Below are 16,386 nucleotides of genomic sequence, written 5' to 3' on the forward strand. Positions count from 1 at the left end.
CAAGACTTGGAGGCAGTGTTAGTGGGCTGAAGCCTGGGAGGGGGCCGTTGAAAGTGAAACAGGTGGAAAAGCAAAACTGAAATTGAAGATATGGTTTTATTTCTGTTGTAATGGAGCTGTAAAAAGAATATGTACACTATTAGAAATAGATTACCATTTTGCCATTTCTCAGGTGCCACTCATTACAGGTTTAAATATGCCTCAGTGTATAAGACAATCTATTTAACCTTGTTTTAATATGTAAATTCAGTTACAATGGTTCAGTATTAACAATTCTTGCTTTACCCGGGATCTCTTTTTGCAAGTGGAAAGTCAAATAGAAGGCTACACTAAAACACATCCTAGAGAGAAGATGATGTCTTTGTACTTGGGAGGCTGGAGATCAAAATCACATTTTGCATGTGAGTCTGCACTCACATACTCTTTTTCTATCAGAGTTGATTAGAAAGATAATTGCATATAAATAGTTGTCTCTTGTAATTGGCCTTTGCCTCTTGCAGGAGTCATTCCGTAATGTCACAGTTTAGTGTGTACTGTTGTGAAATTGATATGGATTTCGCAGCGCCTGGACTGTGACATCTGAGGCAGAAGAAGGAAACCAGAGAGAAAAGGGTATGCTGTGTCAATTGTTGGTAACACACCATCTGTTGATAATGTGTGTCCATACAGTGCTTATTCTGCACACATCCCCCATCCCCCCAAGCTTCAGAGCACCTTACCAAGATGATCAATAATGACCTGATCAAGAGAAAATCCACTCCTGCACTGAAACACAGCCACCTCTAGGATGAAGTGTGGTGACCTGAAGGCAGCAGCTGTAGATCAGAAGAGAATTGTGACCAGCTGGATGTATGGAGGGAAGTGCTAGAAAAGAAACCATGTGTAATCTATAGATCTAAGGACTATGAGTCTGTAAGTCATTTAATTCCTAGTTTCCACACACTCACTCCCAGAAGATCTTGGATGCCCTTGAGAGGATGAAAACACAGTGTGGTGGGATGTCCTTGCCTGGCCACCAGGTGCCCACAAAGCTGTTCCATCCCTCCACCTCAACAGAACAGCTACTGACCGTGGAAGGCTGTCAGCGTAAATCCCATAGTTTTAGCCTATGAAAGGAGCTTTTACTTCCCCAATGTCATATCTCAAACTTCACCTTTACCCGTTTCACTTGCTGGGCGTGCCCAGTAGGCAGAGGAACCCTCTGTATAGCACCTCATCACTGACCTCTCCAACTCCCTGTTGTGTTTTCATTCCCCTCATTTTCTTTCCAGGCCTTTTTCTTCTGCGTTGCTGTGTTAGGCTCAATTCTAGTTTACTTACTGGGTTGTTCCTCCTCTTGTGCCCTCGAGACAGTCGTGCTGTACAAATAAGCAGCACATAACAAAAAGTTGGGCTTCCAGGAGACCTTTCTGATCCTGTAGCTGTTTTGTCAGAGGTGCAGGTGTGCTGCTCGCAGGAGGAGGAGCCGCTTATGCCGCCTTCTGTTTCAGTTGTGCCTTTTAAGCGAATCCCCCAAAGTGCTCTTCTAGGAGTTAATCTCTGCCTCACTTTCTGTGAGGTGGATAACCATAAAAACCGGTTTATGGAGGGAGTATCTGAGGGCGTTGGGAACTGGGAGGGTGTTAAAGGACTTAGGTGAGGAGGTGGCTGTTTCAAGATACTGAGTATATTGTTCAGTCTTGAGCGATTTGCCGAAGGACAAAGCGTGTGCCAATAGCAAAGTCAGAAATAGCACCCAGGAAAGCTGCCTTTACACACCTTTCTGTTTTTTTCTTTGGGCTTACTATTCCCTCTGTACACATGTGTATAAGGCTCTGGTTTTACTGAACACCTGCCTGGGATTACAGCAGAGACTTTCACAGCAAAACATTCTTCTTTTTGAAATAAAAATTTAGTGGTGATTTATTTATTTGTTTGCTTTAAATCCTGTAACATCTCAGCATATGAAATGCCAATGTTTGTTCTAAGGGTCATCACAGACATTAGTTTCTAGGGGTAAATATCCTGAGGTGTGCCTGATCCTCCAGACACCAATATGCGTCAGTATAGCTGAATGATGCATCCCTAATGTACATTGCTAATTTTCTTGCTGAGGTGAAGTTTAAAAGTTTCCCTTGGTCTCTGGGAAAGTCAAGACTTTGTTATATATCTGCTTTCCATCTGTAAAACAAGAAGCCAGGTAATTGGCATCTGGTGGGATAATTTGCTGTGAAAATGAACAGTCATTTAGGGCAGGCATTCCCTAAAAATCTGTGAAATATTTGAGCTGAGTCTCTCCAGTGTGAGCATAGTTGTTGCTTTTTGGTTGGGTTTGTTTTTTTGAGGAGGTGCCGATACAGAGCACATTTCCTGTGGTTAGTTTGATGCACGTCAAATAAACTGCGGATATATTGATAAATTATGTAGTAAAACTGTAGCAATGTGTTCAGCCTTCGTTTTTTCCAGATCACTTGAGTTCTAATTTTTTTTATCGTTTTTCATTCCAGATTACCATCACGAGATATATAAGATCTCTGACTACAGCAATGATGTTAATGGGGAGACCAAAGAAACACAACCAGTTTTTTTAGGTATGTGCTTGTGTTGATTAATTTCCAAGCAACATAGCGTGGCCATTTGCAATTAGGGAGGGGAAAAAACCATCTCTGTGCAAGCGCAGGAAGCGCCTGCCATTGTTTAATATGACGTTCTTTTCAAGACCCTTTTATTCTAAGAATTGCCAATATATCCTTTATTAACACTGCTAAAAGTTGTAATTTCAGGCATAAATGTTTATTAGTGTCTACACACAGTGCTAATTATCACTCACTCAGAGAGCCAGATGCTGACTCTGCAGTTTTGCAGCTCTGTGCTCACCCCATTTACATTGCATATTCTCTGGCATGCTTCACTGGCAATAGTTTGTGTAATTGGGGTATTACATCTTTGACATCTGGATAACAGAAATTCAATTTCCAGGAAGCTGCTATTTGTTTGGTTTTGCTTCTGCCTTGGGTGGGATAGAGGATTAATGTGCTGTCTTAATGTAATGTCCTTTCACCTCTGGAGCTTGCCTGCTAATCCTGCCATGGCAAAATTAAATTAAATCAACAGTTAAAAATGTGTAAGGAAAACAGAGAAGTAATATAGAGTCTGCAGCATGATATATACTACAGCATGATAGGACTGGTTATCAGCAAACCTTTATCTTTCCTGACAGTGTGCTTTTTGTCCAGTATAACTCCTCTGTTGCAGCGTGCTTCTTCCTTTCCTTCTTCCACCCCCCTCCTGTCACATCCAGGACCTCACCTGGGCAAAGCACCTCTTGGCAAAAATTTGGCAGGCAAAATTCAGAGAAGTAAGATTTTTAAGCTACCATGGTGACTGTTGCTTGTTTATAGGGTGATGTAAGGATTCTCTAATCTGTATATTTTGCCTTCTGGAGCCAGCAAGAAGCATTGATCTCAAGTGTGTGAATCAGCACCTCAAGTCAATCTGCATGCAAAATGCCTTTGTCTCCTTAATTCATGGTGTCGCATCCTCTTGTGGAGGTCAGCAGCAAATGGGAGAGACAGGAGGGTGTGTTGGGCACTGTGGAATTTTCTAATGGTTGGAGTATTTACAGGGGGGTGAGAGCTGTGTCGTATTGCCTTCTCAGCTTCTGGCAATTAGGATTTTGAGCAAATATTTCTTCCTACATCCATTTCCAGGGAGAAGTGAGGGTGGGTGCTGTATTTTATTTGAATTTTGTGTCTGTAAGCACTTTTGGTGAAGTCTGATAAACCATATGGAGTGAATTCCACCAAAGGCTTACTTTGAATATGTTCTCTTCCAGCCCTAAGTCATGATAAAGCTTTGGCAGGAATTAAGTACTTGCTTAAGCCTGGATGCTTCTAAGTACGTCTGGGAGTCTGTGCTTTGACATCTTTGCCACGAGTCAGACCAGCTGATTGTGATTTAGGTTTGGCTGTGGTGTTTCAGGTTTGTTTTAGGGTGTTTGGTTTGGTTTTTTGAGTATGCCCAGTTTGTCGTAACTGAACGTGCCCTGGCAGTTAAGTGCCTAAAGTTTACCTGTTTGAAGAGACAGTCAGAATTTAGCCTATAAGAATGTGAGTCCTATCAAATTCTTTCCTTGTCAGGTACCTAAGCACAGAGGTTCAGTACTTCATCCTGCAGCCCACTTTCTGTTGCCATGAAAAAAAAAAAAAGGTGCTGTTTCCTGACAGTGTCCTGAGTGTCCAACTTCCAGATTTCCTCAGTGTGCTGGTTTTCACAAGGCTGAATTACATATGGTCATGCAAGATTTGTAGACTGGTTGGTTTGGGTTTTTACCTCCTTGGAGGTTGGCTTCCGTTCAATAACTTACTCAAAACTCACACAACCTGCTCCACTTTATTTTCCATAGGTTACTTTGGTGTCCACTTTTACCCAGATTCCTAGTGACAATGGCACAGATCTGAGATGCAGGGAAAGCAGTGGCAGGGACTGAACTCAGATGAGGATCACTCAAAGTCGGAGCTCCCAACTTTCAGCAGAAATCTGGGATGAGTTGTGTTTGATGTTCCAGCTTTCCTTAAAATTTTCACATTGCATGGAGTAATTTTTCATCATGCTTCAGGGATGATGGGATCACAACACTTCCACCAGCTTGGTGTCTTGTCCACTGAGCTTCAGGGTATAATTGTTGCTTAACTTCATGTCATTATTTTATGCCAAAATTCATCACAGAAGGATTTTCACTCCACCATGCTGGTTTGGAATCAAGTTTGTTCTCCAGTTTAGGTTGTTCTCTGATTTAACTGATCCATGTTATCGGCTGTTGAAACCTCAGTGTGGTGCAGCCTTTAGTATGTGAACAGGTGCTACACTGAAATTATTGCCAGTCTGTAAACAAGTGTATCCAGAATGGGATGTGGCTGTGTTTGTTTGGACAGTCAAGGGAGATAAACTCAAACTGAAGAGATGCACTGTTGAGAACAGGGAAGCTTCTAGGGTAAATGTGTGAATTGGTGGAATCCACTTTGTTTAACATGCAGGTACATTATGGATCAAATGTCAGGAAAGACCTGTTAAACCTAGATAGCCTTTTTTGCACTAGCACAGATGAGCAAAACATGGCTCTGTGTAAATGTAGGCTGAAAAGTAGAGGAAGCTTCAGTGCAATTAAAAGAATATGATACTGGATGTGACCTTGGATGCTTGTGATGATGTAAAGTCCAACTGCTTTTTGAATGGAACTTGGGATGTTTGCTTGTGTGGTGTAGTGTTGGAGGGGGCTATGTGGAGGCTTTTCCTCTTTTTCCAGCTTTTGTTCTGATAAGATGGCAAACAAGAATTCATGTCCTTCTAGATAAAGAACATACTAAGCACAGCCTTTACAACCTTCGAGGTTGGGGTGGGTGAATCTCTCTACTGTATTTTGCAGATGAGGACTGGCATCTCCTTTGCTTTGAAGGGAAGGGCTTAGCTGTGTGATGCCAGGAGAGACTGCTCAACATGAAAAGGAGGAGGCAGCCCAGAGTGGAGTGCTCAAACCTTGAATGTGTACAAAATCCAAGACAGACCTGACCTCAGTTTTTACCAGTTACCAGCACGAATCTTCTGTTGCAGAGCTGCTAGCCCAGCCTCAGAAATACAAGCCCTTAGAGCTGCCTTCCAATACCTGAAGGGATCTTACAGGCAGGCTGGAGAGGGACTTTTCATAAGGGTGTCTAGAGATAGCACAAGGGGGACCAGCTCTAAGATGAGGGAGAGTGGCTTTGGACTGTACCTATGGAAGAAGTTTTTCAGTACAAGGATTCTGAGACCCTGGAATATGTTGTCCAGGGAGGTTATAGATGCCTCCTCCCTGGGGGTGTTCAAGGCCAGGGTAGATGAGGCCTTGAGCAGCTGAGTCTAGTTGAGAGGTGTCCCTGCCCATGGCAGGAGGCTAGAATAGAATAGAATAGAATAGAATAGAATAGAATAGAATAGAATAGAATAGAATAGAATTAACCAGGTTGGAAGAGACCTTTGAGATCATTGAGTCCAACCTATCATCCAGCTTTATCTAATCAACTAAACCATGGCACCAAGCACCCCATCCAGTCTCTTCTTGACTCTACCACCTCCCTGGGCAGCCCATTCCAATGGGCAATCACTCTTTCTGGGAAGAACTTCCTAACATCCAGCCTAAACCTCCCCTGGCACAGCTTGAGACTTCATCCTCTTCTTCTGGTGCTGGTTGTCTGGGAGAAGAGACCAGCCCCCACCTGGCTACAACCTCCCTTCAGGTAGTTGTAGAGAGCAATAAGGTCTGCCCTGAGCCTCCTCTTCTCCAGGCTAAGCAACCCCAGCTCCCTCAGCCTCTCCTCATAGGGCTTGTGCTCCAAACCCCTCACCAGCTTTGCTGCCCTTCTCTGGACATGTTCCAGCAACTCAACATCTTTCCTAAACTGAGGGGCCCTAAGCCATTCTCTGAGGAGACTGTACGTCCATGTTTTGTGGACTGTGCTGATTAAACCTAGCTTGTCTATTAAAAAAATGCACATCTTTTGCGTGCACCACACTGGCTTTTTTCAGTCTTAATATTTTATTATTACCACAAACCCCGGAACTGTAATACACCTCCAGACTGAGTGTTTTTACAGTGCTTTCAACTTGAAATTCAGGCTCTATGTTTGAAAGGTTAATGTAGGAAACTAATTATATTATCCTGGTAATCAAATGTGTGACGAGACATTTGTCTGTGTAATTAACAGTGAAGAACTTTTATAGTTTCATAAAATCGAATGCTATGCAGAGTGTGCTTGGAGCATTTGTTTTGAGGAGATGTCCAAAACAGAGATGTTTATGACTGACATAAAGTGGAACTGAAATGTACTGTAATGCAGGTGTCTGTGCATTTTACAGCATTTCACATTGTTGAAATGGAAGGCAGCAGATTAATAACTTCACTATGTCATGGTAAAAATAAATAATGTGTTCTCGGAGCAGGGAACGATGCATAAGTTACTCACTAATTTCAAGAATTTATTCTGTTCCAGAAATAATATCCTTTGCAATTTATTCACAGAGAAAAAAGTTGACTTACAAATCTGTGAAGTCACTTGTTACTTTTAATAGAATTATGTCCCAAGTCTAACTGTTGCAATAGTAGTTTCTGTAATTAAGACTGCAGAAAAGTGTGGTTTATGTATATGTGTCCTCCAAAGATCTAACTTTGTAAAGCATTTCCCTTTGGGGCTGAAGCTTCATCTTGACCTGGGATATTTCCAAGAACTGGGGGAAGTGCTTGCATATCTATTATTACTTTTTTAATTATATGACCCTATTAAAATATACATTTATTGAATGGTTGCTCACTTACCTTTTGCTGAGTGATTTAGCTGTTGTAGTGTGGCATGGAAATGTGTAACTTCTGTACCTGCTTCTGTATCTGCTACTGTGGAGTGTTTTGAAAGTGTTTCCCCAAGCTCTTCCAAAGAGTTACTTTGTGATAGCCCGGCCACCTAGGCTTCCATGGAAATAAGCCCCCCACATGCTAAATAGTCCCAGGGTCTGATCTTGATTATAGTTCTGCAAATTGCATTGGGTTCATTAGTGTTTACGCTGCTTATTAAACTTTCCACACTTCATTGCAGTCAGGGGTGTCAGTCAGCCCATGTACTTCCGCACTTGGTTTAGGAGTAGAGGGTCTAATTTGAGGGTGATCCACTTTTCCTGCAGGCAGAATCTTTGTGTGGTGATTTAAAGATAGGGAAGTGCTTCTTAAATGGTGTTTTAGAACACTGCCAAGATGCCTCAACTAAACCAGCTTAAATATCCCTATACATTACCTTAGGGTAGTCAAAGTCCCCAGCTTGTAACTTGTGCTGCTTATGGGACACTCCAATGTTGCTCCTCACTGCTGCTTTCCCGGCTGACTTGAGGTTTAGGTTTTTAATTTGTGGAGTGTGTTGTTGCCTATGTTCTTTATTCAATACAGAATCTCAGATGCCAGCAAAGACAGGGAGTCACTTAACTTGAGAAATGCACATTTACCTCATCAATTTGGCTGCACACAGATGCCCAATTCAAATTATCCACAGAACAGTCAGAACAGCTTTCCATGTGATTGAGGAAACCTTTGATCCTGTAAAGAATCATTCATATGGTTCTTCTATTTTCCTCATGCTGACCTTCACAATCTTGTGTTTTGGGACCACTTGTGGTACAATATGACGCTGGAAGAAATATCTTGAGTTTTGAAGGTTACAATTTCATGTCAGTAGAGAAGAGGTGACTAGCTCCCTTCTAGGATAACTGTCTTCAGAGGAGATTCATGTAACATTAAATGATGTAAAATTAAACCATGTAACATTCAAAGAGGTGTTTTGGCAAGTTCAGCCTGGCTGTGCAGCAAGATGTGTGCCTTGCATGCACATGTCTTCCAATTCCTTGAGTTGCTCTGAATTAGCCCTTACAAAATCTTCAAACACAGCAGACAAGCTTTGCTGGTCATCTTCCAGGAAGGGCAGCATTCAAGTGGTGTCTAATAAACTGGTATTTAATATGTTTGATTTTATAACCCCTTGCAGTTATTTATTATTTTTTATTGAGCTTTCAAGCTGTATGCCTCAACTTCTAGTTTTTCTCACCTCTGAAGCCTTGTTTCCTTGCAAACTAAGCTAATGTTGCAGCTCACCTGGTCTTCTCTGTTCGGCTGTCACCACCAGTCCTGTCTTCTCAATAGCTTCTGAACTCACCCACTAATTTCAGCCTAGCTTGGCACAAAGGTGGAAATCTGTGAGATGTGAAATACCTCCACAAGGGTGATTAAGAAACTTGAGCATCTCCCCTATGAAGAGATACTGAGAGACCTGGGGTTGTTTAGTCTTGAGAAGACTGAGAGAGGATCTGATCAATGTGTGCAAATATCTGAGGGGTGGGTCTCCATTGGATGGGGTCAGTTTGGTGGTGAACAGTAGTAAGACAAGGAACAATGGATTCAAACTGGAACATAGAAGGTTTCACCTCAATGTGAGGAGAAACTTCTTTATAGTGTGGGTGACAGAGCATTGGAAGAGGCTGCCCAGAGAGGTTGTGGAGTCTCCTTCTATGGAGACTTTCAAAATCCACCTGGATCCGTTCCTGTGCGGACTGCCCTGGGTGATCCTGGTTTTGGCAGGGAGGTTGGTTGGACTCAATCTTTGGAGGTCCCTTCCAACCTCTAACATTCTGTGATTCGACATGCATCCTGAAGGAGGAGAAAGCCCTATTTGTTTAGCCTAGAAAGGAGAAGTTGCTGTAGGAGTTTCATCTGCCAAAACACAAGGTAGTATTAGACACTAATGAATAGAATAGAATAGAATAGAATAGAATAGAATAGAATAGAATAGAATAGACCAGACCAGGTTGGAAGAGACCTTCAATCACACTGTACTGAGATGTCAGCTACTCATGAATGTTTCCCAAAGCATAGTAAAAATTAGTGTTAAAACTGAAGATGTTAATAGCAATGTATTGGGCCAAGAGAATATTGTGTTTATTTTTATAAGTCAAAAGAAGAAAACATTACATACAGATGACTGTCTAATCTTAACTCATTTATACACTTTAAAACATGTACATTAATTGCCTATGTGGTTACCACTTCACTACTACTGAAACAAAATGAATCTTTTAACATATGCATATAATTTTATAATTCTTTGTAGCACTATGATTTGACAAATTATTTAGGAAAAGTACACTAACTTGCTTCTAGGCAGTGTGCTCTATTTATAAGCATTAATAGTGAAAAGCTGGTCAGGCACATAGGGGTAAAGAGGGACCTCGACAGGCTGGACAGATGGGCAGAATCCAACGACATGAGATTTAACACATCCAAGTGCTGGGTTCTGCACATTGGCCACAACAACCCCATGCAGTGCTACAGGCTGGGGTCAGAGTGGCTGGAGAGCAGCCAGGCAGAGAGGGACCTGGGGGTACTGGTCCATGGTAGGCTGAACATGAGCCTGCAGTGTGCCCAGGTGGCCAGGAGGGTCAATGGCATCCTGGCCTGCATCAAGAACAGTGTGGCCAGCAGGATCAGGGAGGTCATTCTGCCCCTGTACACTGCACTGGTTAGGCTGTACCTCGAGTACTGTGTCCAGTTCTGGGCCCCTCAGTTTAGGAAGGATGTTGACTTGCTGGAACGAGTCCAGAGAAGGGCAACGAAGTTGGTGAGGGGCTTGGAACACAAGCCCTATGAGGAGAGGCTGAGGGAGCTGGGGTTGCTTAGCCTGGAGAAGAGGAGGCTCAGGGGAGACCTTCTTGCTCTCTACAATTACCTTAAGGGAGGTTGTAAACAGGCAGGGGTTGGTCTCTTCTCCCAGGCAACCAGCACCAGAACAAGAGGACACAGTCTCAGGCTGCACCAGGGGTGGTTTAGGTTGGATGTTAGGAAGAAGTTCTATACAGAGAGAGTGATTGCCCATTGGAATGGGCTGCCTGGGGAGGTGGTGGAGTCACCATCATTGGAAGTGTCCAAGAGGAGACTTGATGGGATGCTTGGTGCCATGGGTTAGTTGTTTAGGTGGGTTGGATTGGTTGATGGGTTGGACACGATGATCTTGAAGGTCTCTTCCAACCTGGTTTATTCTATATAAATTAATGAATTACTGATAATATTTTGTTAACTGAAGTTGTTTGCAGGGTTATTGCTCCAGACAGGTGCACACTTAGCATATGGATGCAACTTCCATTCTAGAACAGCTCTGTTGTTATGTTTGTGCCCTTGTAATTCTTAACATTTCTACAACTTTCAAAGAAGGAATTTTTTATGCTCTGAGTAAGGAAAGAGACTGAAATTAATTTGGGGAAAATTACTTTTTGTGACTATTTAATATTTATGAAAGGACTTTGTTTTGCCTGGTTTTGCTTTATCAGATTGCAGTCAGGCCAATGTGGATAAAATAGGTTGTATATAAGGGACCAGCATAAAACCAGCTACAAGAGCAATTAAAACAAAAATAGTTCATATGTCTTTGTTATTACTATCATTACATAGGTTCCTTAAAAGCAGCTGTGATTAGCCATGCCTATCTATTTTGAGTAGTATTTTGAAAGTATTTCAGTATTCTGCAAGTAACTTCATTGATTTCAGATAAAACCAAAAGGAATTACAAGGGGAGTCCAAATGGAAAATCCAGTAGTTTGCTTATCAGAGGTATCCCCATCTCCCTGAGAGTGTTGAGGACCCTTGGTACATGTACAAGGAGAGTCTAAAATATGCACAGCTCCTCTCAGGCCTCAACATGTATTTCAGGAGGCTTTTCACAGATAGGTAATGCAGATTTTTATGTAATTAACTCTTTTTTTTTCAGTGCCTGATTATCCCATTCAGTGTATGAAAAGGAAGGGTGCCTGGGTAACTGTTTTGTTTGCTCTGTGCCCCATCTTCACGATTATTTGTGAAAAATCAGTGGAATGACTGGCAACAAAATGCTATCAGTGGGCTCCAGAGCTAATAACCACATGAGATAACCAGGGAGCAAGAAGTTAAGTCTATGACTGTCCTGCAGATTCAGACAGTGTAACATCAGCTACTCACTTGTGTCCGTAGGGGTGCTGCTGTTGCTGGCCAGTTACAAATTAAAAGCTGTAAAAAGTCCTAATTGGCAGAGGTGGGGATGTAAACTTGCATTGAAGACAGTCAATCTTACACCCCATATGTTTTCAGTGCCCTTCCTTACAAAACAGAAGACATACTAAAACCAAAACAAAGCACCAACCAAAACAAACAAACAAATTTACAAAACCATAACAAAAATGCAAACAGAAAAAATGAAAACAAACCAACCCAACAAACAAGTTCACAAAGGGGGAATCTTCCTGCTTTAAGTAGGGAGCTACCTAAACACAAAGACACATTTATGTAGGGTGCAAGTTCAGGGTTCACTGTAGCAGTAAAGTCAGGTTGTGTTTTTCTAGCTGGAGGTAATTATGATTATGTCTCTGCATAGGAAGGTGTCTTTATGACGGAAATAGGGACCAGAATAATGGCTGAATAAACTCAATTAACATTAATATTTCATGTGTTGGTAAGGGAAATTTAATCTTTCCAACAACATGTCACCCAACCAGCCATGTAGCTTTCAGTCACTACACCTGACAGGAGGAGGCGGGTGGGAAGCTTTGTTTGATATTCAGATATGTGCCGCTGTTGAATAAAAATCCAAATTGTCAAGGTGAATCTCAGAGCCTGGTGTAATGCTAAATGGATTGCTTCACACTCCGGCGTGGTGGGAACATTTGGAGCTTGGATATGGGTGGCTGCAGCCATGTACAGGAGAAAGCAGTCATAGAATCATAGAACAGTTTGGGTTGGAACAGACCTCCAAAGGTCAGCTAGTCCAAAACCCCCTGTAGTGAGCAGGGACGTTCTCCATTAGATCAGATTGCTTAGAGCACTGTCAAACCTGACCTGGGCAACCTGTTCCATTATTCTTCTAGCCTCACAGTAAAGAATTTGTTTCTAGTATCCAACCTAAATCTACTCTTTTCTAATTTGAAACCATTGCCCCTCATCCTATCACTGCAGGCCTTTGTAAACAGTCCCTCTGCAGCCTTCTTTTAGGCCCCTTTCAGGTACTGGAAGGCTGCTATTAGGTCTCCCCAGAGCCTTCTCTTCTCCAGGCTGAACAACCCCAGCTCCCTTAGCCTGTCTTCACAGGAGAGATGCTCCAGCACCTGATCATTTTCGTGGCCCTCCTCTAGATACATTCCATCAGGTTCATGTCATTGTGTTGAGCACACTAGAGCTTGATGCAGTACTCTAGGCGAGGTCTTACCAGAGCAGAGTAAAGTGGCAGAATTGCCTCTCTTGATCTTCTGGCCACATTGCTTTTGATGCAGTCCAGGATGTGACTGGCATGAGTGTCTCGATAATTGGAGTCCCAAGGTAGTCCGTGATCTCTTGAGGTTGGGAACTGCAAACAGTCAGCTGCTGGTTGGATTAGGGCCAGAAAGTAGCATTGTAAAGGAATTGGTGCTGTGATTTGTTAATTAAATCACACCCACACGCAGCAATCTGCAGGCAAACCAACAAAATAAATATAGTGCAGATTTTCCTTGCAGAGAGTTTTTCTTGCCTCTTTAGCTGGAGTGGAAACAGTGCTGGAGTATCACTGTACCAGGTTGACAAATGTTTTGCTAAGTTTTGACTAGAAGCTTTCTTGCAAACCACCAACTCTCCTCACTGGATTGGGGTAGGCTGGGCTGAAGCCAGCTGGCACTGGCCCAGGAAAATGGTGTGCCAGGTCAAGCAGGAGATGCTCTATTTCAGTGGAGGCTGGAGCACATCATGCAGCTCAGCTCCCCTTCTTATTCACCTCCCAGAGAAAAACTCCCAGTGCTACCCATCACTGGGTGTGTTGGGCTGGCAGCACATCTTAGCCAGGTGGAGCTTGGCCCATGTTGGGCAGCGGTTTGCTGTTCTCTTAGCTGTCTGATTTATACAGGTGTCCAAACGTCCACCTAATTTTAGGCAACTGAGCAATGATGTTGAGCTGATAAAATGGTCATGGGCCCAGCATTAACACACTTTTAAATACCCTGTTGAACCAGAGGCTATGCTTGTGGCATCTTAGGTTTTGGAGGGTTGTTTTTCCCTTCTGGAGTTTCCTTTGCACTATCGCGTTGCCAAACCCAGGTATATTTTAGGAAGCACAAATGTAAGTTGCATAGAGAATACCAAGTATTGCTGTATACAATAAAGGAAGGTTGATTCATCACATTCTTGATCTTTGTTATTCCATTTGCTTAGCCTGTTTGATTTTTCTATTACCAGAGAAAAAAACAGAAGTTTTTTTTTTTCCCCAGAAGGGGCTATAAACACTTCCTTACTACTAGTGAAATGCAGTGTATGCTTTAACAAGCAAAATAGCTGCTATCTTCCCAAAACACATATATTCATTGTGCAATCAGCAGTTTCATATGTAAAATTAATACTTAAATGGTGCCAGGAGTATTAAAGTATGTAATTATTATTTAAATGCCCTGAATTTATTTGGAACAGTCACATTTTTCTTGTATGTATTTTCATTTTGTTTTCATAATCTGCATTTTTAAGACATCCAGCAGTTAGGCTGTATATGGATATTCTCATATTAGCTGCTTTTTGATTTATTCCTATATAATCCAGTATTATTAAATTCTGTGAACTAAGGAACTGATTCTATTGAATAAAACCAATAGATGTGTTGCTCTGTGAGTGTATGGTGTGATGCTTTACTTTTTCTTTGTAGGTTCTATCCTTCAGCATGTAGCAAATTGATATGTGAAGAATCTGATCCTTTAGGCTTTACTTGAGGGAAATATCCACTGATGTCAATGCCTGAACAGGTTCAGCCTCTTAAAAGAATAGTTTATTTGAAACTGCTGCAGCTATTATTATTATTATTTCCTTCTGGAGAAAAATAATCTTACTCATCAAAGCTTTAGAAACAGTATGAAGAAAGCAAAGTTCAGCAGGTCTTTCAGCCATGAGAGATGTCAACCATTGCTGTGTTAAACCATAGCTTGGTACAAACCAACAACTGCTCAACCTTCTCTTTTCTTTCTTGTCTTTATTTATTTATTTTTATGCTCCAACTCTTGCTGGCATCTAAAACCACTAATCTCTACCCATTATAGTTTTTGCTAATTTACAGTGATAACTGTGGCTCTGTTTTCATTAGGAGATGAAAGCCGGGAAATTAAAAAACAAATTACAGGCATGAGAAGATTACTGAATGACAGCACTGGAAGAATCTATCAACGAGTTGGCAAAGAAGGAGAAAAACTGAAGGAGGAGCCCCAAGATTTGGACTTAGCCTGGGCCCAGCACCTGAATCCAACTGCAGAGTCCCCAGCGAGCCTTCATCCTCCCCAGAGCAGCACCTGGAATGAATTATCACCCCAAGCCAGCCATTTTTCAGGGCAGTATGGAACTCGATCCAAAACGTTCCAAAACCAAACACGAACCATGGCATCCAATGGTATGATCTGCATTAGATACTGAGAATAATACTTACCTTTTTTTTTTCCCTCTCCTTGTACTGTACTAATTTTTTGCCTTTGTTGTGATGATTTATTGTACCACTGCACTGAAAGCAGCTAGAGTTCAGAGTCTACAAAATGAGCACATAGCTATCGCTATGAAAAGGTGTGAAAGTGGGCACAGTGCATTCTGCTACCATCTGTCTTAGCTTTTAAAATGGATTCCTGGTGATAGGATGGAATTACTCAATACTGTTTCAGCTTAATTTCTATACAGTACTTATTAAAACAGCTTTTGCCATTGTTATTAAATTCATAGCTAATTAAATGTCAACATCTACCACTCCTGTTTTGAATGAGTAATGTAGCATTGTTGTGGCGCCACTTGCAGAGCAGGATTCTGCAGAGTTTCTTAAGGGGATGGCATCTCATAACTGGCCACTGAACTTCAGGTACAAAATCTGATGGCAGCCTTAGGCTTTTATTCTGATGGAACCATTGGAGAAAAGGAGATGATGGAGTTTAGTTTTGAACAGCATGTACTAGAGCATAGTCCGTCTTGTACTGGCAGAGAATTCTGCCCTAAAGTAGATGGCAGCGTGCCCTTAAAATGCTTTTCTCTTGTTAAGTCACAGAGAATGGAGGCTTTACAGCCAGATTCCTAGAGGTCTTCTTTAATAATATAAATTCAACTCAGAAAGTTTTTCTCCTGAAAAATTTTTAACCTAAATTTAGAGGAGGAGATTTAGTTAAAGGTAACATAAAAAGTCATGAGATTGTGTCTGAAAGCATTATCAATTTCCAGATGATTCTGAAGGTACTCATACCTCCCAAGAGGAGAATCTGGTGTGGGTCCTTCTCTAAGGGCATGCAAGTTCTTACTGCTTGTAACAGTTGAAAAGCAAAACACTCTGATTCTGACTACTGTGCTGTAGGAGATACTGACACTGCACTAGAAAGCAACCAGCCCTAGGTTTCACCACTTTGTTTCTCTGTGGAGACAATGATTCACACACAGGTACTGACTGACCTGAAGAAAAATGTTGCAGTAAATCATGCTAATTTTATTTATTCTATAAGAAAAAATAAAAGATAAAGTTGGTTTTTAAAGGTCCAGATCCAGGGGAGAGTGGAAAGCACTCTTAATGGGTGTTCACAACCTCTGAAATGTGGAAGGATTTGAAATTCATCACATATCTCCCTCTTTGCCCCAAGAGTCCCTGGGCACTGACAGGGACAGTTCCCTGCATGCACAGAACTGCCCAAGCCTGCACAGATTAGATGCCTGGTTTCTGGATCCAGAAAGTAGGTGGAGCAGCTCCTCTATCCCCTCAGGGGCTTGATTCAGCATGTGAGCTAAAATGTGTTGACAGAATTTGGCCCCATATGCAAAAAAATATCAGAGCTTTAATTTTTTATCCAAGG

The 16,386-nt window shown here is 41.9% G+C and overlaps 1 protein-coding gene across 3 annotated transcripts in view; it reads left to right on the forward strand.

Moving 5' to 3' along the window:
• Positions 1–16,386, forward strand: part of BEND7 (BEN domain containing 7) — a 52,630-nt gene that overhangs the window by 1,805 nt on the left and 34,439 nt on the right. For 2 of the 3 annotated variants that reach the window (XM_068168136.1, XM_068168143.1), the window contains exons 2-3: positions 2,487–2,570; positions 14,661–14,960. In XM_068168136.1, coding sequence (XP_068024237.1) covers positions 2,487–2,570; positions 14,661–14,960 — 384 coding nt within the window. Of the gene's footprint in view, positions 1–501; positions 613–2,486; positions 2,571–14,660; positions 14,961–16,386 lie in introns of those variants that run through there. The other variant, XM_068168151.1, reaches the window with a different exon arrangement.

Source organism: Melanerpes formicivorus, unplaced genomic scaffold (genome assembly GCF_026170545.1).
Source record: "Melanerpes formicivorus ecotype bairdi unplaced genomic scaffold, bMelFor1.0.p_v2 SCAF_3, whole genome shotgun sequence".
NCBI lineage: Eukaryota > Metazoa > Chordata > Aves > Piciformes > Picidae > Melanerpes > Melanerpes formicivorus.